General features: G+C 46.9%; 3 protein-coding genes across 9 annotated transcripts in view; 1 reads left to right on the forward strand and 2 right to left on the reverse strand.

Moving 5' to 3' along the window:
- The first annotated feature begins 17 nt into the window (after positions 1–17).
- On the forward strand, positions 18–22,257 carry DPCD (deleted in primary ciliary dyskinesia homolog (mouse)). 7 transcript variants are annotated; one of them, XM_074002563.1, is made up of 6 exons: positions 18–133; positions 7,496–7,576; positions 13,639–13,763; positions 14,101–14,234; positions 17,711–17,778; positions 21,961–22,257. In XM_074002563.1, exons 1-5 carry the CDS (start codon positions 70–72, stop codon positions 17,775–17,777), a joined length of 471 nt encoding a protein of 156 aa, XP_073858664.1. In that variant the 5' UTR covers positions 18–69; the 3' UTR covers position 17,778; positions 21,961–22,257. The 7 variants fall into 7 exon arrangements, with proteins under 7 accessions (XP_073858664.1, XP_015311329.2, XP_073858665.1 ...); XM_015455843.3 differs by lacking the exon at positions 17,711–17,778 and adding an exon at positions 21,435–21,537; XM_074002564.1 differs by lacking the exon at positions 17,711–17,778.
- FBXW4 (F-box and WD repeat domain containing 4) overlaps positions 225–22,884 on the reverse strand; it is a 110,733-nt gene continuing 88,073 nt past the window's right edge. Inside the window, exon 7 of the mRNA XM_074002534.1 lies at positions 225–255. Coding sequence (XP_073858635.1) covers positions 240–255 — 16 coding nt within the window. The 3' untranslated portion in view covers positions 225–239. The remainder of the gene's footprint in view (positions 256–22,884) is intronic.
- On the reverse strand, positions 8,149–8,751 carry LOC102142441 (small ribosomal subunit protein eS27-like). Its single transcript, XM_045361424.3, has one exon. It carries the CDS (start codon positions 8,616–8,618, stop codon positions 8,202–8,204), a length of 417 nt encoding a protein of 138 aa, XP_045217359.2. The 5' UTR covers positions 8,619–8,751; the 3' UTR covers positions 8,149–8,201.

Here is a 22,884-nt window from a genome sequence, read left to right on the forward strand (position 1 = left end):
AGCCGGAAGTGACCTTCAGTGGAACGGTTGCCATGGCAGCGGCCGGGCGGGCTGCTTAGCAGAGGAAAGATGGCGGTGACGGGCTGGTTGGAGAGTCTGCGGACAGCCCAGAAGACTGCACTGCTGCAGGACGGTAACTCGAGGGTCCCCGCGAGCTCCTTCGTTTTTTTCCCCCAGGGTCCGGCCCTCCGGGAAGGGCCTCAGGGCCTGGGTCGGCAGAGCTGGAAGGGTCTCGGTGGTCAGCCGGGCCAGGTCCTGCATTTGCGGATGAGGAGACTGAGGCTCACAGAGATGACATGACCAGAACACATGTCTCCGGACACCCCTTAAATTTCTCTACACCATCTCGCCCCGCTCTGAGTTCTGTTGCTAATATAGTAATTTCTTTTACATTCGTTATCTCATTTGCTCCTCACCACTGTCCTGAGAGGCTAATTTTCCACCCCGTTTTACAGAAGAGGAAACTGAAATCCAAGAATGTTTTAGACTTTAGAGAGGAGAGAGGCCTGGGCTCTAGTTCCGACTGTGCCATTAATTCACCACGGGCTCTCCAGTTGGCACCTTTACTTGTTTGGGCCTCACTTTCCTCATCTGTAAAATTAAGTGGATGGACTACCGTTGTTATCTCTGAGGTCCTTTCCAGCTGTAATATTTTTGTTAAGTGAACCTCTAAATGTTTTCTGTGTCTTAAGGGGAGCTAGAGCAAGGACCAAGGGCTGTGCATGGAAGAAGTGGGCACAGGGGCATGGATATCTAACTTTTCCTCACCCTAGGATTGGCCGATGTCAGCCCCCTGTGCACTTGGGTCCTTTCTGGACCCACTGGGTAACCAGGATGAATTGTGTCTGAAGTTCCTGAGACTTTCAAGATAATAGCTGGTGATTCACATTCACAGGCAGAGGCCAATCAGGGAAGCCTGGAGTTTGTGGAAATTAAAATCATTTACTCGTTCGTGCAACATTTAGGGAGGCTTTTACTATGTGCCAAGCTCTAAACTAGAACAGAAAGAAAAAGATATGTTGTCACAGGACTTGGACTGGTTGGGAAAAACATGTATTTAAGTAATAAGATGTGTTAAATAGAGGTTGTAGTCTTGTATAAAATGGTAGGAAAGAGTGAAGGTGTAAGCGACATGTCTTTGGAAGAAGACCCAACAGAAGTGATGATGTTTCTGGGTCCTGAAGAATTAATAAGGCCAGGCACAGTGGCTCACGCCGGTAATTCCAGCACTCTGGGAGGCTGAGGCGGGTGGATCGTTTGAGCTCAGGAGTTCGAGACCAGCTTGGGCAACATGGCCAAACCTCATCTCTTCAAAAAATACAAAAATTATGGCCAGGTGTGGTGGTTCACGCCTGTAATCCCAGCACTTTGGGAGGCTGAGGTGGGCGGATCCTTTGAGGCCAGGAGTTCGAGACCAGCCTAGCCAAGATGATGAAACCCCATGTCTACTAAAAATGCAAAAAAATTAGCCAGGCATGGTGGTGTGCACCTGTAATTCCAGCTACTCTGGAAGCTGAGGCAGGAGAATCGCTTGAACCCGGGAGACGGAGGTTACAGTGCACTGAGATTGCACCACTGCATTCCAGCCTGGGTGACAAGTGAGTAAGACTCTGTCTCAGACAAAAAACAAACAAACAAAAGACAAAAATTTGGCCAGGCGCGGTGGCTCAAGCCTGTAATCCCAGCACTTTGGGAGGCCGAGACGGGCGGATCACTAGGTCAGGAGATCGAGACCATCCTGGCGAACACGGTGAAACCCCGTCTCTACTAAAAAATACAAAAAACTAGCCGGGCGAGGCGGCGGGCGCCTGTAGTCCCAGCTACTCGGGAGGCTGAGGCAGGAGAATGGCGTAAACCCGGGGGGCGGAGCTTGCAGTGAGCTGAGATCCGGCCGCTGCACTCCAGCCCGGGCGACAGAGCCAGACTCCGTCTCAAAAAAAAAAAAAAAAAAAAAATTAGCCGGGCATCACGGTACATGCCCCGTAGTCCCAGCTACCTTGTGGCTGAGGCCAGAGGACCACTTGAGCCAGGGAGGTAGACGCAGCAGTGAGCCGAGATCATGCCACTGCACTCCAGCTTGGGCGACACAGCAAGACCCTGTCTCAAAAAAAAAAAAAAAAAAAAAAAAAAAAACAGGAAAAAAAAAAAAGAATTAAAATAGGTGTTTGCTGAGTGAAGAAGAGGGGATAGCTATTCAAGGAAGAATGACTCACATATAAGGGCCCATATGTGAAGGTGTGAAGGTACGTGCCTGATTACTAGGGGAGTAACAAAACGTTTAGTAATGTTAAAGCAGTCACCCAGTCAGAACAAACCACCTGTAACTATGTCAGGTACTATGCTACATGCCAGGATAGAAGGGAGAATAAAAAGGTCCCTTTTCTCAAGCAGCAATAAGGGGATGTTGTGGAAAATGAAGAGAGGTTACAGATAAATTGGGACATATTGTGATAGATTTCTTATGCCTTGCTAAATATTTAGGACATTTTCTCATAGGACAGTGGTTTTCTGTTTTTATTGTGGTAATAAATACATCACAGAATTTAGCATTTTAATCATTTTTAAGTGTACAGTTCTGTGGCATTAAGTGCATTCACATTGTTGTGCAACTATCACCACCATCTTCAGAACTTTTTAATCTTTCTCAACGGAAATTTTTTTCTTTTTGGAGACAGGGTCTTGCTCTGTCACCCAGGCTGTGGGGTACAGTAGTACGATCATAGCTCACTGCAGCCTTGAACTCCTAGGCTCATGTAATCCTCCCACCTCAGCCTCTTGAATAGCTGGGACTACAGGCATGTGCCACTACACTCAGCTCAAGTGAAATTCTGTACATCAAACGCCAACTCCTCATTCCCTCCTCCTCCCATCCCCTGGCAACCACCATTTGACTTTCCGTCTCTATGAATTTGACTGCTCTAAGAACCTCATCTAAGTGGAATCATACAATATTTATCTTTTTGTAACTGGCATATTTCACTTAGCGTAATGCTTCAAGGTTCATCCATGTTGCCACAGTTGGATGCTTCCAGCTGTGCCGTTAATTCACCACAGGCTCTCTAGTCGGCCTCTTTACTTGTTTGGATCTCACTTTCCTCATCTGTAAAATGAAGTGGATGGGCTACGATTGTTATGTCTGAGGTCCTTTCTGGCTGTAATATCATTTGTAAAGTAAACCTCTAAATATTCCCCGTGTTTTTAGGGGAGATACAGCAAGGACCAAGGGCTGTGCCTGGAAGAGGTAGGCACAGAGGTATGGATATTGTAGCATGTGTCAAAGTTTTGCTACTTTTTAAGGCTGAGTGATATCCCATTGTATGTCTATACTGCATTCTGTTGATTCATTCATCTGTTAATGGACACCTGGGTTGCTTCCAACTTTTGGGTATTGTGAATAATGCTGCTCTGAACATGAGTATACAAAGATCCACTCCAGTCCCTGCTTTCACTCTTTTTGGTCACAGTAGTGTTTTTTTTTTTTTTTTAGACGGAGTCTCGCTCTGCAGCCCAGGCTGGAGTGCAGTGGCCGGATCTCAGCTCACTGCAAGCTCCGCCTCCCGGGTTCACGCCATTCTCCTGCCTCAGCCTCCCGAGTAGTTGGGACTACAGGCGCCCGCCACCGCGCCCGGCTAGTTTTTTGTATTTTTTAGTAGAGACGGGGTTTCACCGTGTTAGCCAGGATGGTCTCGATCTCCTGACCTCGTGATCCGCCCGTCTCGGCCTCCCAAAGTGCTGGGACTACAGGCTTGAGCCACCGCGCCCGGCCCACAGTAGTGTTTAAACAAATATTTTATCAGCCAGGATTTTGTTAAGTTCTTTTGTTAGTAGCATCACAAAATGATAGATTCTACCCTATCCCCAAACTGAAAAACAATTCAGTATTGCATATGTGGTTTGCCTTATCAAACCTGCAGATTTACCCCTGGGTGTGTAGGAGGGATATGGGAGTGGGGGAGGGTTACTCCCCTCCACCAAGAATCATGGCTATTGATATCTTGAGTTGGATAATGAGAATTCAATGTCCTTTTGATTTTTTAAAGAAATAATTCATTGTGGAAATATGAAAAATAAAATAAGTCACATATAATATTACTACCCAGATAATCATAATTTAGTGTTTTTTTTGTTTTGTTTTTTGAGATGAGTTTCTCTCTTGTTGCCCAAACTGGAGTGTAATGGCGCAATCTCAGCTCACTGCACCCTTTGCCTCCTGGGTTCAAGGGATTCTCCTATCTCAGCCTCCTGAGTAGCTGGGATTATAGGTGCCCGCCACCACGCTTGGCTAATTTTTTTTGTATTTTTAGTAGAGACGGGGTTTCACCATGTTAACCAGGCTGGTCTTGAACTCCTGACCTCAGGTGATTGGCCTGCCTTGGCTTCCCAAAGGGCTGAGATTACAGGCGTGAGCCACCACGCCCAGCCCATAATTTATATTTTTATACATAAACTTCTATATTATTCCATGCGTACACTCACAGTTATTTTTTCTTTTACAAAAATATACTAATATACTTAATAATTTATATATACATTTATTTCTAGAATAAATATACTATTAAAACAAAGTATAGATAAGTATCGCATAATCATTGAGTAAGGGAGGATACTCTGAGCGCAACTTCTAAGGCAGTAACCACAAAGAAAGAAAATATATAGTTGACTTTATAAAAACTAAACACCTGTGTTGGGCACCTGTAATCCCAGCTACTAGGGAAACTGAGGCAGGAAGATTGCTTGAGGCCAGAAGTTTGAGGCTGTAGTATCCTATAATCATGCCTGTGAATAGCCACTGCACTCCAGCCTAGGGAACATAGGCAGACACTCTTAAACAAAAACACTTGTTTGGGAAAACCCACTTTAAACAAAGTTAAGGGCTGCGTGTGGTGGCTCATTCCTGTATTCCCAACACTTTGAGAGGCCAAGGCAGGAGGATCGCTTGAGCTCAGGAGTTTGAGATCAGCCTGGGTAACATAGTAAGACCCCATCTCTACAAAAAAATTTTAAAATTAGCTGGGCATGGTGGTGGCTGAGGTAGAGGATCACTTGAGCCCAGGAGGCAGAGGTTGCAGTGAGCCGAGATCACACCACTGCACTCCAGCCTCGGCAATAGAGCGAGACTCTCTAAAAAAAAGCCTCAGTTGGCCGGGCGTGGTGGCTCACGCCTGTAATCCCAGCACTTTGGGAGGCCGAGGTGGGTGGATCACGAGTTCAGAAGATTGAAACCATCCTGGCCAAAATGGTGAAACCCTCTCTCTGTTAAAAATACAAAAATTAACTGGTGTGGTGGCATGCACCTGTAGTCCCAGCTACTTGGGAGGCTGAGGCAGGAGAATTGCTTAAACCCAGGAGGCAGAGGTTGCAGTGAGCTGAGATTGCGCCACTGCATTCCAGCCTGGCGACAGAGCGAGACTCTGTTAAAAAAAAAAAAAAAAAAAAGGCCCTCAGTTTTCCTCATCTATGAAATACAGGTAATGAAGACACATAGGATTATTGTGAGAATTAAATTTGTTAAGACATGTGAAATGCCTGGTGGATTTCGTAAGCACTGCATCCTGTCTGGACTCAAGGCTAGATGCCAAGGGGAGAAGATGGTCAGGCAAGACCCCCTCAGCTCTTCCCAGGCAGTACCTTGGATCAAGCTCCTGACAGGAGAGCCCTTTCTAATGCTTGTGAGCCATCCAAATGATTAAGGGTGGTATAACCTAGGGCTCTGCTAGAGGCCCTGCAAATTTAGGGGTGAGTTTACGCAGAATACCGATTAGGAATGGCTCAAGGGAACTGTATACCAGAGAAGTGAATTGGACAGGAAAAAGGCACCTTGGGGCTCTTATTCATTAAGCATACATAGGGTACTTGTCTACTGGATGTTAGTGCTCTGTTACTAGTTTTACTGAGGGGTCTGCCTGTATCTACTTCCCTACCTATAAAAAGAAAGGGGAAATTACATAGCCACTTTTTTTTTTTTTTTTTTTTCCGAGGTGGAGTCTCGCTCTGTCGCCCAGGCTGGAGTGCAGTGGCTGGATCTCAGCTCACTGCAAGCTCCGCCTCCCGGGTTCACGCCATTCTCCTGCCTCAGCCTCCCGAGTAGCTGGGACTACAGGCGCCCGCCACGTCGCCCGCTAGTTTTTTGTATTTTTTAGTAGAGACGGAGTTTCACCGTGTTAGCCAGGATGGTCTCGATCTCCTGACCTCGTGATCCGCCCGTCTCGGCCTCCCAAAGTGCTGGGATTACAGGCTTGAGCCACCGCGCCCGGCCTTACATAGCCACTTTTAAGCAAATGCTCCATGGGTAGAGGAATTGGGCTAGGAGACTCCCTTAGTTTCTTTTTCTTCTTCTTCTTCTTTTTTTTTTTTTTTTTAAAGACAGTCTCACTCTGTTGCCCAGGCTGGATGGAGTGCAGTGGTGCAATCTCAGCTCACTGAAACCTCCGCCTCTCAGGTTCACGCAATTCTCCTGCCTCAGCCTCCTGAGTGGCTGGGACTACAGGCACCCGCCACCACGCCCAGCTAACTTATTTGTATTTTTAGTAGAGATGGGGTTTCACCATGTTAGCCAGGCTGGTCTTGAACTCCTGACCTTGTGATCTGCCAGCCTCGGCCTCCCAAAGTGCTGGGATTACAGGTGTGAGCCACTGCACCCAGCCTCCCTTAGTTTCTTCTATTCTTTCAGTGGATAGTGCATCAATGTTTATTCATCCTTTCAATCAGTATTTAGTTCAGCTCCTAGTATATGCCAGGAGCCACGCTTGGTCTTTAGGAAACCATAGCATGGGGATGAAACCCCTCCTATCTAGTAGAAGAGAGGCAATAATCAGAGAGTCACATAAATAGATGTAAAATCATAACCAAAGTAAGTGCCATGAAGAAAATGCATGAGGACTTAGCGTTGTGTTACTGTATGATAGGAATGGCCTGGAGATGTGAAGAAGGCAGGGCACTGGCATGGCTAGAGGGAGTGCTTGGCAGGAAACCTAATTCAATGTCCTGAACACATAGGCTTGGTTTTAGGAAGTGGGGAGAGAGAGATAAATATGTTGTCATTCACGGGAAGACAAATGCTTTTTAAAAGTATCATGGTATGTAGTAAACGCTCCACTATGGATATGAGTAAAACATTAGGGAGGCACACATGAGGACGTGATTAATCCTACCAAGGTGGCTGGAGGTGATAGTGGAGGAAGACTTCCCAGTGGAAGTGACATTTGAGCTGGATTTTGAAGGGCAAAGAAGAGTTCCATAGATAGGAAAAAGTATGGAGCTGTTGCTGGTAGAGGAAACAGCAAAGACATGTTCAAGGAAAGCTTCAGAAAGGGAGAGAGTCTCAGGACATGTTTTAAAGTAATGGTGGGTGATGGTTGGCAAGGAGTTTGGGGAGGCCCTGGCTGGGTTCCTCAGTACTCCCAAGGCTGGTGCTGTTTCCCAGATAGGTCCCTTGATCTGCAAGGGACAGGGCAAGGGAGGCTTTGAGGTAAGGCGCTCTCTGTTTTGTGCACAGGGAGAAGGAAGGTGCACTATTTATTCCCAGATGGCAAGGAAATGGCTGAAGAATATGACGAGAAGACGAGTGAACTACTTGGTGAGTGACAGAGGCTCCCAGTGGGCCTTTAGGAATACTTGGTGCTGACCTAAGCACAGTGACCACTCCTAGCCTTAGGCTTGAGGCAGGAGCCCAGATCAAATGTAGAAGCTGGGAGAGACTGAAGCCCTCGAGACAACAATGTTCCTGCGAATAATCTGGGCACCGAAAGTGGAGTGCAAGTCCTTTTGACCAGTAAAATTCATCCCTACCCTTCGCCCCAGACAAATGAGAGAGTAATTCTAAGATGTAGAGAAACAGTTGGGAAAAAACTTTACAGAGGAGGTGGTATTGGAAGTCAGCCTTGTATGTTTAGGAGGGATAAGGGCAGACTTTCACCACAATTTGTTTTTCCTTGGTTTTTTTTTTTTGTTTTTATTTGTTTGTTTGTTTGTTTGTTTTCTGAAGCCACACCAGGAGCAAGCGAGTATCAGAGGCAGAGCTTCTGAGCTTGCCTCAAAGGCAACACTGTAAAATATGGTCCTCATCTTGAAGAACATCTCAGTCCAAGAGGGTCAAAACAGTGATTTTGCAGCGTGGTCACTTTTTTTTTTTTTTTTTTTTTTTAAATATCCAAAATGTGTTTATTGAGGTGGTTTCCCACTCATCTTGATTCAGAGTGCTTTTAGTGCTGCTTCCTTCTAAAGGAACATCCTTCTGTAAGCCTTGCTTTTCCTCCTGTAGGCTGGCAGAGGACAGTGGAGCAGCCAACACACAAAACTACCGTTTGTGCATGGCTAAAGACCGTGTTGACTTTATAGCATCCTGGGCATTTCACATCCATTAAGTAGGAATTGGGGCTTTGCATCAGGCATTTCTTCTTGTGTTTCCTCTTCTCCTCTTCCGGGGAGGGATGAAGGAGATCCTTTGCGAGAGGCATGTTCTCGTGTGGGTAGGTCGTCACCGCCAGAAAAGCAGTGTGGTCACTTTCATTCCTGCAGCGCCTTTCCTCTAAGAACAGGCTCATGGGTAGCGGCTCCAGCTCAGATTTCTGGGAATTATTCGATTTGTCCACTGTGTTCCCAGGTGTGCACATCAGCATTAACCAGCTTCCCAGAGCTAGGTGGCTGGCTCTTTGACCCAGGGCCCAAGGCTGTCAGCAGTGGGAGTTGGTCTCTTTATTAAGTTCCATCTGAAATGCTAAGACCAATGATGGAATCACGGGCTGGTTTATTTTCCTGTCATTATTCTTGGCTTTAATTTCTTCCTGGGCCTGATCGACAGGTAGTATTGGTGAGGGAATTTCTTTTTCCCTTTTTCTGACAGCTCATAAATGTCTAGAACCGACAACGTGGATTACACTGGCTTGCATTCCCTCAGTCTCCAGTCTTAAAATGTTTGTCCTGCGCATGTTCAGTCACACAGTGAAGTGTTGATCCCTCCTTATTATGAGCTGCTTGGGCTCCAGTCCCAATTGGTTTAGTCTGTGCTATTAAAAATCTTGATGTGTTTAGCATATGACACTGATTCGGTGGAAACCAATACAGTAGTAATATCCTCACAATGCATTGTAATTTATAGTGCTCCCAGGGGATGACAGCCTTGGAATGCCTAACAGGGGAGAACTTATGAAAGCAGAGGTCACGTGGACTAGCCACCACCATAACCAGGCCAGAGACTAGCCACAGCTCCCCACTCCCAGCCCCCCATGCCACTTCTCTACTCCTCCACACAGAGCAAATAAAACAGCTATAGCTGCTGCGGCTGTAAAAACAAACAAATAAAACCCGGTGTCTTTGTTGTGCTTGGACATGAAACTGAAATTAAAAACAAGTCCAGGTTTCTTCATTTGTAGCACCATGTGCCCCGATATCCCACATTAACCTGTCATTTCTCCTGGTGGCAGGTGGGGAATAGACCGTGGCTTCCAAACTCCTCTTTCTTAAAAGCGGAAATGGAGGAGAAGACTGTTCACAGGAGAACACTGTTTGGCTAAAGTTGACCTAATAATGATATTAATATCATGACTCTTACTGGGCACCATGCTAAGTGCTCTATGTGAATTACCTCATTTACTCATCCTCATTAAAGCCCTGTGAGGTAGATACTCTTGTCTCCATTTTACATTTGGAAAAAATGGAAGCTCAAAGAGGTTAAGCACCTTGTTGAGAATTATGTAGCTAGTTTCTAAGCCAGGATTTAAGCCTAGTTCTGTCCAATTAAGAGTCCAGGCTTTAGTCCTCAACAACATAGTGCTGGGAGTTGAGAATACTTAAATCCAACTTTCTTTTCTTCTTACTGTGTTTTTCTTTGCCCAGAAAGGCCTGAGTGTGGACTGATGAGCAGACAGGAGGACCTCACTGGAGCCACTGGGCCCAGCTCTAGAACAGCAGATCTTTTTCTTACTCTTCTTCCTGCCCACCACCCCAGCTGCCCTGGCAAAATACTATTCATTATTAATTTTTAAGTATAAATAATCCCAGGGCTTGAGCTGGCTTTTGCTTGTGCATTCTATGAAGCAAAATAGGGACATGGTTTTTGTGGCAATAAATAGGAATAGTTTCCATTTTTCTAGCTAAGTATACAAATTTGAAAATTAGCCAAACCGGTTTTCTGTTAGAAAAACTCAAAGTAATTTACAGACGAAGAATTGCCAATAGGTGTGCGTCAGTCTGGGACAGAGTTCCTCCAGTTGGTGTTAATAAGCATGTTAGTGTCCTATTTTTTTTCCTACCCTCTCAGTGCTATTCATTCCCACCCCCCACAATGATTGCTGCGTGTATTCATAGAGGAAAAAACTGAAGGCCCCATAACAATGATCGGAACATCAAACCAGCCTGAGAAGAACACAGCATGTCCAAGGGGGCTGAGGCTGAAGGGCAGGCCATCCCCCAGCGATTACATTCGGATTACCGACTTAATCTGCTTTGGTATTTGACCGCCAGCCTAACCACCCGAGGCTGCATTTGGAGGATATTGAGCACTTTCATCCCCAAGCACTTCACTGGCTTTATAAATGACCCACTCGATTCCCTTCGGCCTCCTCTGGGATGGGACATGGCAGCTGTTTAATAGCCACATAGCAATGTTGCAGTGTTTTAGGGCAGAAAAGAAGAATCCTGCATCCAGTTTAAGCTGCAGGGAGTATTTAGGGAAGGGGAATGTAATTATCCACATTGGAAGTGGGCCAGGGCTTGGAGCTTTGGGGAAAGAGGCCTTTAGGACGTCTACTTTCCAGCCCACCTGAAAGATGGGGCCTCCTTTCAGCAGTCTGGGACATCAGCCTGCTTCCTGCTGACTTAGGAAAAAGCCCCCAGGCACCACCACCTTTATATATTCCCCATCAGACCCTTCACCAGGGTGGAAAGTCTCCTTTCCAGGGTCTGGCTGGGGCTCAGCTGGGAAGATATGACAGCGGCCCGGGAAGCTGCCCCACACACACCAGTTTGGGTTTAACATATAATCAAATCAGAGTGACAGCAGGTGGAAACAGTCTTCTGTTGCCACAGGAGCCGTCCTTGAGTTCAGGAACAAAGACAGGGACAAGAAAGACAAGACAAAGTGTGCATTTTTACATGTGCGTTTGCACATGTGCACTTGTGCATGGGAAAAATAAGGAGGACTTCACCAAAATCTTTTATTGGGTCTTATCTCTAGAGGGAATGGAAAAGGAGACTTTCTTCTGCATTCTAACAAAGAATTTAATTCTCAAGATGTTTAAACAAAAAATAAAGGTGAAGCAGCCGGAGGTGTCAAGTTCCCTGAGTGGTTTTTAATGTCAGAAGTAAGGAAACCAGCAGCTGACTTTCTTCCTTCTTTGAGTACTTCTTGGGAAGTTTTCTGTGTAAAACTCAAAATTTCTTGGAGTAAAAGAGTGCACAGAAAATCCTGGGGTGGTTATCGTCCCTCCAGGCCACCCTGGTGCTGTATTGTGCATTAGGACACCCAATTTAGCAAGGCTCATGACTTAACGGGGCACCTCACTTATCCAGCCCCAGGTAGTGAGGTAGTCCTCATATTTTACTTTTTCAGATAATCAAAGCTTACCCTTTAAAGGCCAAATATAAAAAAATTAATTGAGCTACTTGAAAAAAAAAAACAGAAACCTTTCAAAATATTACATATGCTTATTGAACACTTTCAGAATAAAGTTTTATTAATAATTCAAATTCTGAATTTGGAGTTACAAGGCCCGGAGTTTAGCTGTGGCATTTGTAAGATTGTCTCCTTGAGCCTCAGTAATTCTTCATACTCTGTTTCCTGGAGAGTAGTGGCAGGGGTTGAAAGAGAGCAGTCAGGGAAGAAATGCTATTTTTCATTTTAAAAGTACAGACATTGGAGTAGATGCTTTCTAAAGGAACTTCCACCTTTAAAATCTGTGATGGTTGTGTTCTATTATAAAGTGGCACCATTGGAGTCTAAGGGTGCTTGTTTGCCCTTACACTAAATGGTCCCAAGTGTTTATGTGGTTCTGACACTGCCGTCCAATGTGAGCTGTCCCCATACCATTGTCAATATGCCTGAGAAAAAAAGTAATTTCCTGCCTTATTCTACACACAGCATTTTATACTTAGTCTGAGCAAGAATCTGAGAGTGATCTTTCCTGTAGTATAGAGTAGGGTACATGGATCTTTTCACAATAAGCTGCTGCTCAGAGGCATTTGTCACTTCTGAGTTCGTGACTGTGACAGAGGCCCCCAGAAGGCTGCTTCCAGTGAAGAGAGGTATTAACACCGAATAGATTTGGATATACTCCTGGTCACAGTCCATTCACTTAAGAGAGAAGTATTTGTGGGGGAAAAAAGTTGCCTATAAAGCATATTTCCAAGTTTTACTCTTCCTTATTAATTTTCATTATAAACTTGGAAATGTGTTTCTAGGGAGAATTTTTGGCCCTAAGAGGTAATAAAATCACACTGCAGAATGCAGCAGACCTTATAAAAACATATATCCAAGGGAAAATTCTAATTTTACAGCACACTTTTGTGTTCAGGTTGTGTGCCTTACTTATAGCGATAAGGGCATTTGGATTTGACACAGCTGCTCCAAAGGTCTAAAGTAAACAGCTGGCCTGCCTAGTGCTGAGAACCTGACTGTGTCTATCAACTCCTACCTGGAAGAAGACACAAACAGAAACAACTATAACCGAGTACTATGCACTTTTTGAGTTGTTTAGCTCCTTAAACAGCTACAGAGGCTGCTGGTCTTTAGCACCAACTGGGCTCCTCAGGCTGGAGGATACCATAGCAGGCAGCCCCCAGATTCCAAATGCAGCAGGAAGGGAAAGGAACTGGAGGATGGGAGGTCACAGCTCAGAAAAGATCCCCCTGCAGTGATGGACTGCATGGTTCCTGAAAATGAAAATCTCAGCAGGGGTTTTCAGGTACTGTCCATTCAACTAGTTTCTTGATTTATAATTTTCATAATATATGCGCCTTAAAATCTTATGCAAGCATCTGGGTTGTTAAGGTAAAATAGAGATGGTTATTTGCATTCTAAAAGGACTCCCTTTTACAAAAAATTCTCATTAGATCTTTTATAAACAGTGCATTTAAAATATGGCATGTGCCTACAATTTTGTTTAAATGCAGCTTTGGGGCGTTTTTTTGTTTTTGTTTTTGTTTTTTAAAGCAAGGTGTACCTGAAATGAGTGAATTTCTATATTTGGACTTTCTGAATCATGATACAGACCTGCCCAACAGCCTTCACCCTCTTCTTTTTTCCTCTGCATGTTTTTGAGGGAAAAAATGTGCCTCAACTCCTTTTTGGGATCCAGATTTTCTCCATTACCAGAAACAACCCTTTTCCTAATTTTCACTTCTTCTCTTTGCTTGAAGCCATACCTGAGGGTTTCTTGACTCCACTTGGCTCCTCTCAGAGCTTCATTCCAGTTCCTTTTGCCTGAGCGCCCATGAGATGCGCTTTGCAGGTTGTCTAATGTTGAAATGCTCTACTGAAATTTCAGAAGTTGTGAGGTCCCTCCTTAAATTAAAGCCGAGAGTAAAGGCCCAACACTCCCACTTTCATCTTGTGCTGGTTACCTAGTGTGGTGCCGGTGATTCGACAGAAAAGAGCAGAGACCCTCTCTTCACTCTCATCCTGATGCTTGCTTCTCTCCCCAGTGAGAAAGTGGCGTGTGAAAAGTGCCCTGGGAGCCATGGGCCAGTGGCAGGTTGAAGTAGGAGAGCCAGCGCCCCTAGGAGCAGGAAACCTGGGGCCTGAACTCATCAAGGAAAGCAATGCCAATGTATGTCCATCTGTCCAGGTGTCTTGCACGGGCTGAGGTGGGGGTGGGCTGTGGGCTGCTGGCTCTTGAGGACAGGGACCATGTCTTGTTCATCTCCTCGCCTCCAGTGTGCCACCTGGACACAACAATCTATAAATGTTTGTTTGAATGAATACAGACATTTTGGCTTGATCATCCCAGGGCGGGGGCTTAGGGCCTGGAGTGTTGTAGCAATAGTAGTGTCAGAGGGCAGCAGTGGAGAAGAGCTGAGGGTCTTATGCCCCGGGGTAGAGCTCTGATGAGGGTGGAGCCTTCCCTTCCCCAGGAACAGTCCTCGAGTTGGATTTGCCTTCTGTAGCCTATCTTCATGCGCAAGGACACCAAGAAGAGTTTCCAGTGGCGAATTCGAAACCTCCCCTATCCTAAGGATGTCTACGGTGTCTGTGTGGACCAGAAGGAGCGCTGCATCATTGTCAAAACAACCAACAAGAAGTGAGTAGCGTGGAGGGCACCCTGTGTGCTTGTGTATGAGCACGCTGTAGGTGGGGTTTGATCTGGGGTTAGGATCATTATTCAGGCTGGTCCTGCAGAGAGGAAGCCCTTCTGCTTCCAGGTATTGGAAGGGCTTCCTCTCTGCAGGACCAGCCTGAATAATGTAATCAGCTCCATCAGGGAAGAGAAACTTGAATGAGTGTCTAGTATAGTACCTGGCATAGACAGGAGCTCAGTAAATATTTGTTGAATGAATGAGATGATGAGGGAAATCACACGACCATTAGCTTGTGGTCTCAGGTGGTTCTGCTGAAAGGTTATTATGATCTTGGTCTCCTGGCTGGATCCAGTCCTTGTTAAGGGTGGCCTGGTGACATCAGTGTCAGAGCTGGCAGGGAGCCATAGCTTGGAAGGCACACCTGTCTGAAGTGGCAGTGACAGTCCTTTAAAGCAGTACTTGACAGCAGTTTAAAGCAGACTGGGCAGCAGTAAACCTAATCCCTCCCCAGACTGAGTGACAGTGGGGCAGATGCTTGGGCTGCTTGGAAATCTCTTGCATAATGCTTCAAAAGGGGTACTCAACTTCCATTTGTGGTCCCTTAGAGGGGAGGCAAACTGCAGGGGTTGAAAGGACAGAAGGTGGCCACAGTGCATTTCCATTTTGGAAATGCATTGATCTCATTTAGGTTTCTGAAGCCCTGACTGATCACAGGAGAAGAGAAATGCCCTATGTGAGGCCCGAAGGGAATGGCCCTGAAATGAGTCAATCTTGACCTGGGCTAGAGAGAATACAGTCTAGGGCCAACTCCCACAAAATAGATTTGTGCATTGAGATGGGAGGTTTTACAAGTTACCCGTCCGCAAGCTGTGAAGCCATTCAACATGCCTCATGGGGATGCCCCCACCCATCTCCTGCTTTACATGCAGTAATGGGGACCCAGCTCCTTGTGCATCTCCTCAGGTGATGTGGTGCCAGTCTCCCCTTCCATCTCCCTCAGGCCCACGAGGCCCACAGGGAAGCAGGGTAGCTCCCAGACTCCCCCATTGCAGCCCTGGGTGCTGCTATCCTCTTGTGACCCCCATATCCCATTGCTTTGGCAGGGTTAAGAGGACAGGGGAAAGGGTGGAGATGGATGAATTAATTTCAGGATTATTGCTGTAAATGCAGCCAGCAGCCCCTGCAGTGGGCCTTGTCTATAAATATCAAGTCATAATAATAAGGGTTTGTGTTTATAAAGCACTTTGAAGCCCTCAGATAAGAGGCAGTTTATTCCCGTTATTGTTCTCATCATTAACAGGAGTCACTGCCTAAAGTGGAATTTAGCAATTTCAGACAACAGAGAAATTGCCTGTAGGAAAACAAACTCCATGCTTCAGCAAGCATTCCCTGGTGGAAGAGGCCTTGGGTCCAAACTGGGAACAAAAGTGCTTCTGATAGCACTTGAATCTGCAGCCCAGCACTTTGTGAAGCTGGCTGCTGCCTCTTTTTTGTCCCCCAGAGGTCACTGTCGAATACAGATATCAGACAGAAATGTGATTACCAGGGAGTGAGGAAAGAGAAGCTAGCTAGCTCACCAAAAAATTCATCTGTGGGCAGATCCTCTGGGTCCCATCTCCTGCGCACATCCAGCCATAGGTGGCGCTGTTGGCCAGGAGCTCCGTGACTAGAGGCCCACGCTAGCTCTCAAGGCAAGTGGGGGTTGTTGGATATTTTTGAAATTATGGGTGAGTCCAGGTGGGATGGGAGTGATGCCCCTGGAGGGGCAGGGCTGAGGGTTGGATTCCCATAGAGGAGAGAGGAGTGTTTCAGGGCCCACTTTGGAACCCACACTGAGCCTCTGGTCCAGTGTCCCAGCCTGGCTCATCCCTGTCCTTCTTAGGTCTCTCCTTTGGGAGGTTACCTAGAGGCTGCTGAACCCTTAGCCAGATCATTCCTGAACTTAGTGGCATTTTTACCTTCTACCTGGAGGAATGTGTTTTATATCTTGACTCCCATTAATTATATAGAACTCAATGGCTATTCCTTTTAAAAAATTAATTTGGAAGGGAGAGCTTTATTTCTCATCAAGGGTTATAGCCTGCATAGACATTCTTTTTTGTTTTGTTTTGTTTTGTTTTGTTTTAAGAGATGGAGTCTTGCCCTATTGCCCAGGCTAGAGTGCACTTCTTGCACAATCATAGCTCACTGCAGCTTTGAACTCCTGGGCTCAAGGGAGCCTCCCGCCTCATCTTCCTGAGAAACTGGGACTATGGTTGCATACCACCCCACCTGGCTAAGTTTAAAATTTTTTTTTGTAGAGTTGAGGGTCTCTCCATTTTGCCCAAGCTGCTCTCAAAATCCTGGGCTCAAGTGATCCTCCTACCTTGGCCTCTTGAAGTGCTGAGATTATAGGCATGAGCCACCACACCCAGACCAGTGTGGCCTCTGGCCAGAAGCCAAAAACTCAGTGGCTACTCCCTTCCACAGTGTTTAGCTTTTTAAGGATACAGTACATTTAAAATCTGTTTTCTGATCATCATGCTATCGGGAGGTGGGCAGGATCCGTACTTTTATTCTTGTGTTATAGATGATTATATAAATGTATATATAAAGTCAGCATGATGAACCAGCCTGCTGAAAGGAAAGTTAGTGACCATCTCTCTTGATGCCCAGGCATCTGCACTTTCCACCACATCACGGCATTTCTCTCTGACTTGACCTCTTCCTTCACCGGGAGGTTCCATACCTGCCCCAGTTCTAATATTCTGGAATGTGGTTACTGACCAAAGCCAGAGTTTCTTTACCCATACTTGCCTTGTCTCTGAAGAGCTGGGTTGGTGACTTTACTTGAAGGAATTGATTTTAGTGTATCATGTCCTTGGCCTCACATATTAGTGAGGGCTGAATCAGGGAAGGAAAAAAGTGCTCTTCTAGGATCCCAGTGTTGAACCATCTATTCCTGATAATAACGTTTGTGCAGAAAGAGGGCTCCTAGCCTCAGCCTGGAAGTTGGCTGCTGTAAGTGGAATGAGCCAGGGTGCAGGAGTGAGAAGTTGTTGGGTTAAATCTGGCCTGTGTCACATATTAGCTGTAGAAGGTAGGCAAGGTTTCCTCATCTATCAGAGAACACTCAGAGCTACTTCACAGATTTTGGGGAATTGGATGAAATCGTATATGTACAGGCCAGCAAAATGGCTGGCCTGAAGCAGGTCCTCAACAGTTCTTTGGAAACTGGAATCTGAGGAGAGCTTGGCTGATTTGACATTGGTGATACTAACACTGTGGGAGGTGTTAATAGGCTTCACTAGAAAAAAGGATTCTGTGGTCAAATAAGTTTAAGAAACTCTAGATTAAACAGGCTGCTCTTTGGTGGGGCTGAGAGCCTTTAGTATGTGTGTGTGATTGTGACTCTCTAGCAGGGGGTGGCTGTGGGTGGGGGTGCCGAGTTTGCCTAGCGCCTTGATGTTTAAGAAGATTTGCCTGCTGCTTTTCTAAGGGCGGACTGGTTGGAGGCTTCTCTGGACCCTCTGGCAGTGTGCAGGTGTGCATGGCACCCCCTCTGAGGTATGTGAGGCACGACCTGAGTGATTGTCCACAGCAGCCCTGCTCCTGCCTTCAGCCTCCAGAGTCTCTCTCCTTCTGATGGCCTGGCCTCTGGTGCCCTTTTGGATTGGAGAAGGGCTGGAATTGGGGAGGGGATACAGTAGAGAGTGTAGAGAGGGAGGCAGTAGGTCATTCCTGAAACAGCCAAAATGGAGTTGTCTGTGGAACAGGGAGAAGATAGGGTACAGAGTTGGCCTGTTCTGGGCCCTTTGACAATGACTTCAAGTTCATCTAGTGCAGCTCTTTTATTTGAAGAAGGAATGTGGAAACTGAGGCCCAGAAATTAAGTGACCTGTCCAGGGTCACAGGGCAGGGCCAGGAGTTCTGCGACAAGCCTTTACTTCAACATACGTCTTTTGAAGACTTTTGACATTCAGAAAGCAAGGCCATTGATGTGTTGGAGAGAGTACCCAGGGGGCCCGCAGAGTGTTTAGATTCCAGGGGAGACAACCTGTTTCATGGTTGAACATCCCCACCTCCTACCCCAATATCTGCCCCATCCTTGGACAAATGCAAATAATCTAGACCATGGTAGGCTATTACTTTGCGGTGAGAATGTGGAGACATGGAGGGGTCAGGAGATTTGGGGGATTCTCACTTTAATACGGGCTTCTCTGTTTACCAGCTTTGTGAGTTGGGCAAGATATCTAACTTTTCTGGGCCTCAGTTTCCTTTTGTTTAAAAGTGGATAATAGAAGTAACCAACCTGAGAGAGTTGTTTTGACAACTAAATGTGTTTAGAACCTGGCACAGAGTAAGCATTAATTTTTTAAAATATCATCTTTCATTGTATGGCTGAGATAGAACAGTGAAGGGAGGTAGGAATGGGGGAGAGCGGGGCATCTGCTGGAAGCCAAGGAACTATCCTGCTGTAAGGATTCAACTTTTAGCAGAAACAAAACAAGGTATGATCAGCAGGGATATGGCCTTGTTTCTTTTTTTGAGATGGAGTCTTGCTCTGTCACCCAGGCTGGAGTGCAGTGGCACAATCTCTGCTCACTGCAACCTCCGCCCCCTGGGTTCAAGTGATTCTCCTGCCTCAGCCTCCCAAGTAGCTGGGACTACAGGCGCCTGCCACCACACCTGGCTAAGTTTTGTATTTTAGTAGAGACAGGGTTTCACCATGTTGGCCAGGCTGGTCTTGAACTCCCGGCCTCAAGTGATCTGCCTACCTTGGCCTCCCAAAGAGCTGGGATTACAGGAGTGAGCCACTGCATCTGGAGGCCTTGTTTCTTCTTCATCTTTTTCTTTTAATTTTTTGTAGAGACAGGGTCTCGCTATGTTGCCCAGGCTGGTCTTGAACTCCTGGCCTCAAGTGATCCTTCCACCTCAGCCTCCGAAAATGCTGGGATTACAGGCGTGAGCCACCATGCCCGCCCTCTTCTTCATCCTTAAATCCCCAGCTCACAGCTCAAGGCCTGGGACACAGTTGATACCCAATAAATGTCTGCTGCCTACTACAGCTGTCTGAGGCTGAACGTTATGACTCTTCCAGAAGCACAGTGGGTCTCTCTGTTGTCCAGGTGCTGGTGAGAAAGTCAAGTACAGTACCCATCATGGAAAAAAAACCCATGTCTGGGGAATGGGGGTGAGAAGGGGGTGGGCTGCCCCAGGAGGAGAAAAGGCAGATGCTCCCTACTCCCTTGAGCCTGACTGTCAGGAGCTTCTAAGAAGTTGTTTAACCTCAACCAATAAACTAAATCCATTACAACAGACTCAAAACCAAGCTGAGCCTCCACGTGCTCTGCCTTCATTCCTCTTGCCTGGAGGTAGGAGTAGTTCAAGGAAAGCAGGTGCAAGCTATGCACCTTAAGTTCCCTCTGATCCTGTCCTTGCTGTTGTGGCCAAGCCCTGGGATTCGTTTTCTGGTCCCACTGCCCCAGCCTAGGGGAATGGTTCGGCTGGGCTGCTTCCCTCCTGGTTCTGCTTTTTGTGTATCTTTGCAGGGAAGATGTTAACACTTCCTAACAAGTCTTTGTGTTCATCTAATCTCTGCTGTTTAACCTTTGACTCTCCCCTATTATCAGTGTCTGCCACCTTTGCTGGCCAGACCAAAGGCCCCAGGAAGAGCCCTCAGCCTGAGCTGGCTAGGAAGAGGATGAGGCAGGCATTCCATCCCCGGTTTGCAGGCAGATGGATCGCCTTTCCCTGGGGCAGAGCTTTGGAAAATAAAGCAACTTGCAGTGCCATTAGGATCCCCCAGCCCCCACTCCTTTTGAACTGTCAGCCTTTAAGTAAACATTCTTTTCCTGCCATGGGTCCCAGTACCTTGGTGGGGAGTGGGGAACCTGGGAGGAGAGGGGCCCCAGAGTCTCTGTTGAACGGAGGGATTTGGGCAGGGAGGACGGGGGCAGAAGTGCTGCATTGATGTCAACTCTCTGAGTCCCCAGGGCATAGGGGCTTTTGAAGTGGACTCAGGGTAGCTGTCACCACAAGGACCAGGCCCCTCTGAAGTACTAAAAGCCCCATCCTCCCCAGGCCTCTCACTTGAGTCTGTTTGTACCTGCCTGAGGTGTTTCCCTTCACAGCCCATACAGCCTCTGCAGCAGAAAGTGATGCCTTGCCCAAGTGACAGGTCTGGCAGCCCCTGGCCAGATCCTAAGCCACATTTCCACCAAGGAAAATGCCAAATTGGTATATTGCTAGAGATGAAAAGGCCATTCATTGTGCTTTGGTGTAGTAAGCATCAGACCAAAGACAAGGAATCTTACTCTAATCTTGACTTCCATCCCAACTGACAACTGGCTGTGAAACAAGGCACATTTCATCTCTCCGAGCCGAGTTCTCTTTTTGATAAGGGGGGTCAAATTTCCTGCGAAGTCTAGTTATACACATTACGAACTGGGTGTTGCTATCTGTTCTTTTTTTTTTTTTTTTTTTTTTTTTTTTAAATTAAAAGGCATCATTAATCTCTGAACCAGCACCTGGAGATGATAAGGACCATGTGTGATGTGTAAAAATGGAAGAGTGGGGACTTGGGGCCAGCCAAGTAGTCCAGAGGTCCAGCTTCCATGATGAGTAACATGGTTTGTCCTCTCAAGGAGATTTCTCCTAGTAGATATACTTTTCCCTCTGGCCTACAAGTAGAGCCAGGCTAACAAGGCCTTGAAAGGCCCCAAAAGAGGAACAGGTAGTTGAGGCCTTCAGAGGACTTCTTATGTAAATGGTAGCAATAGGGCCCCAGCTTTGGGAGACAGGTCTGAATGTCCTTATTCTGTCCGTTGTTAGAACATGCCCCATTTTTCTGGTGTCTCCATGAGGCTTTGGGTGTAGAGGAGTCCAAGCTGCTTGAGCTATTTGTGTGTTCCAGGCTTCTTCTGCCTGTCTTAGGGAGACCCAGCTCTTGAGATGTGAGTCACTACAACCCCTGGTCTAATCACAGAATTATAACTGGGTTCTGTTCTTCTGCCACTGGACTGGACATAAGGCTTGCATTCTATGCTTTCCAGGGCCACTGAGCTCTAAAATACTGGTGTTCTAACTGGCTTGTCTTCTCCCTCTCTGCATGTGTGGAAGGTGTGGGAGAACTATGTAGAAGCTAGGCAGCAGAGGGCCTGATGCCCAGCTGTTGGGGTCACCTTGCCGAGTGCCCCAATGGCCTCTCGGTGTCCCCACAGGTACTACAAGAAGTTCTCCATTCCTGACCTAGATAGACACCAGCTACCTCTGGATGACGCCTTGCTAAGCTTTGCCCACGCCAACTGCACCCTGATCATCTCTGTAAGATTCACCCAGACTTCTTGGACACTGCATCAGGGAGAGTCTTCCTCTTTCCCTGCCCACTTCCCATCCCATAAGAGTCCTCAGTTCTAGCCCCAAGCCCTAGGGTGTGCTTGTGGGAGAACAGACATCTCTAATTCAGCATAGGGGAGAGCAGGGAGGGGGCTCAGGGAGGAGCCTGACCATATAATTCACAGCTAGAAGAGGGTAGAGGATGAAGGGGAAACGGTGGAAATTGAACTTGGGTTCTGGTCCAAGGTCTGCTCCTACTCAGGCACGTGACCTTGAGCAAATCATTCAATCCTATAGACCTCAATTTTCTCGTGCAAATAAGGGGATCAGAAGGAGTAGGGGCCCCAAGTGTGTACGGAAGGAGAAGGGACAGTGACTGAATTATTTTCTTCTTCCTGGCTCCATCCACAGTACCAGAAGCCAAAGGAGGTTGTGGTGGCTGAGTCCGAGCTACAGAAGGAACTAAAGAAGGTAAAGACAGCCCACGGCAACGATGGGGACTGCAAGACCCAGTAGTTGGCCCCTGAGCCTTATACCTCCAGCACAGGGGGTGCCGTGAGACTTCAAGGCTTGGTCCTTCTTGACCACGGCAGCCTCCTGTCTTCTAGGAGCTATCACGGGTCTACAAGAACTGGGCCGTGGGGCACTCCTAGCCAGTGAGTCATGGTCGTATTTCCTGAGTAAAGTCATTCTGAGCTACTTACTGCACAGGGACTGCCCTCTTGTTTACCTCTGTATGCTACCTGGCCCCAGACCCCACTGGCCTCCCTCGGGAGGGTGTGATGACATTCCCTTCTCTATCCCAGGGACCTTCAACATAAAGCCTTCCACAAAAAGGGAGAATGGGGTGGGAGCACATGGCCCTAGTAGGGCAGGGCTGGCCTTTCCCTGCAACCTGTTTACACAAACTCACAGGAAGACCAGGCTGGAGGGAACCTGTGCTACCATAGCTTGTGGAAGTGGCTCAGAGGAAACTCCTGAAGATATGTGGGAAAGGGAACGTTTTAAAAATGCAGAAACCAGCCAGGTGCAGTGGCTCACGCCTTAATCCCAGCACTTTGGGAGGCTGAGGCAGGAGAATTGCTTCAACCTGGGAGGTGAAGGTTGCAGTAGCCAAGATCGCGCCACTGCACTCTAGCTTGGGCGACAGAGCAAGACTCCGTCTCAAAACAGCAAACAAACGAAATAACAACAAAAAAAACAGAAACCTTGGAAATAGAACACAGGATGTTAAGGCATTGTGGGTAAAAAGCCAGAATAAGGGTCATAATGTTGCCAAGGGTGTGTGTTGGGGTAGGGGTCACCACAGGTAACAACTGAGCTCCCAGCAGCCTG

The sequence above is a fragment of the Macaca fascicularis genome, chromosome 9 (assembly GCF_037993035.2).
Source record: "Macaca fascicularis isolate 582-1 chromosome 9, T2T-MFA8v1.1".
In the NCBI taxonomy this organism is placed as follows: Eukaryota; Metazoa; Chordata; class Mammalia; order Primates; family Cercopithecidae; genus Macaca; species Macaca fascicularis.

What these genes read in the sequence shown, in the direction of transcription:
- DPCD (XM_015455843.3), top strand. Translation starts at nt 70, where the DNA reads ATGGCGGTGACGGGCTGGTTGGAGAGTCTGCGGACAGCCCAGAAGACT. An exon ending in TCAAGGAAAGCAATGCCAAT is followed by an intron (nt 13,764 to 14,100) that starts GTATGTCCATCT and finishes TGCCTTCTGTAG; the next exon opens with CCTATCTTCATGCGCAAGGA. An exon ending in ACTGCACCCTGATCATCTCT is followed by an intron (nt 21,538 to 21,960) that starts GTAAGATTCACC and finishes CTCCATCCACAG; the next exon opens with TACCAGAAGCCAAAGGAGGT.
- LOC102142441 (XM_045361424.3), bottom strand. Translation starts at nt 8,618, where the DNA reads ATGCTGATGTGCACACCTGGGAACACAGTGGACAAATCGAATAATTCC.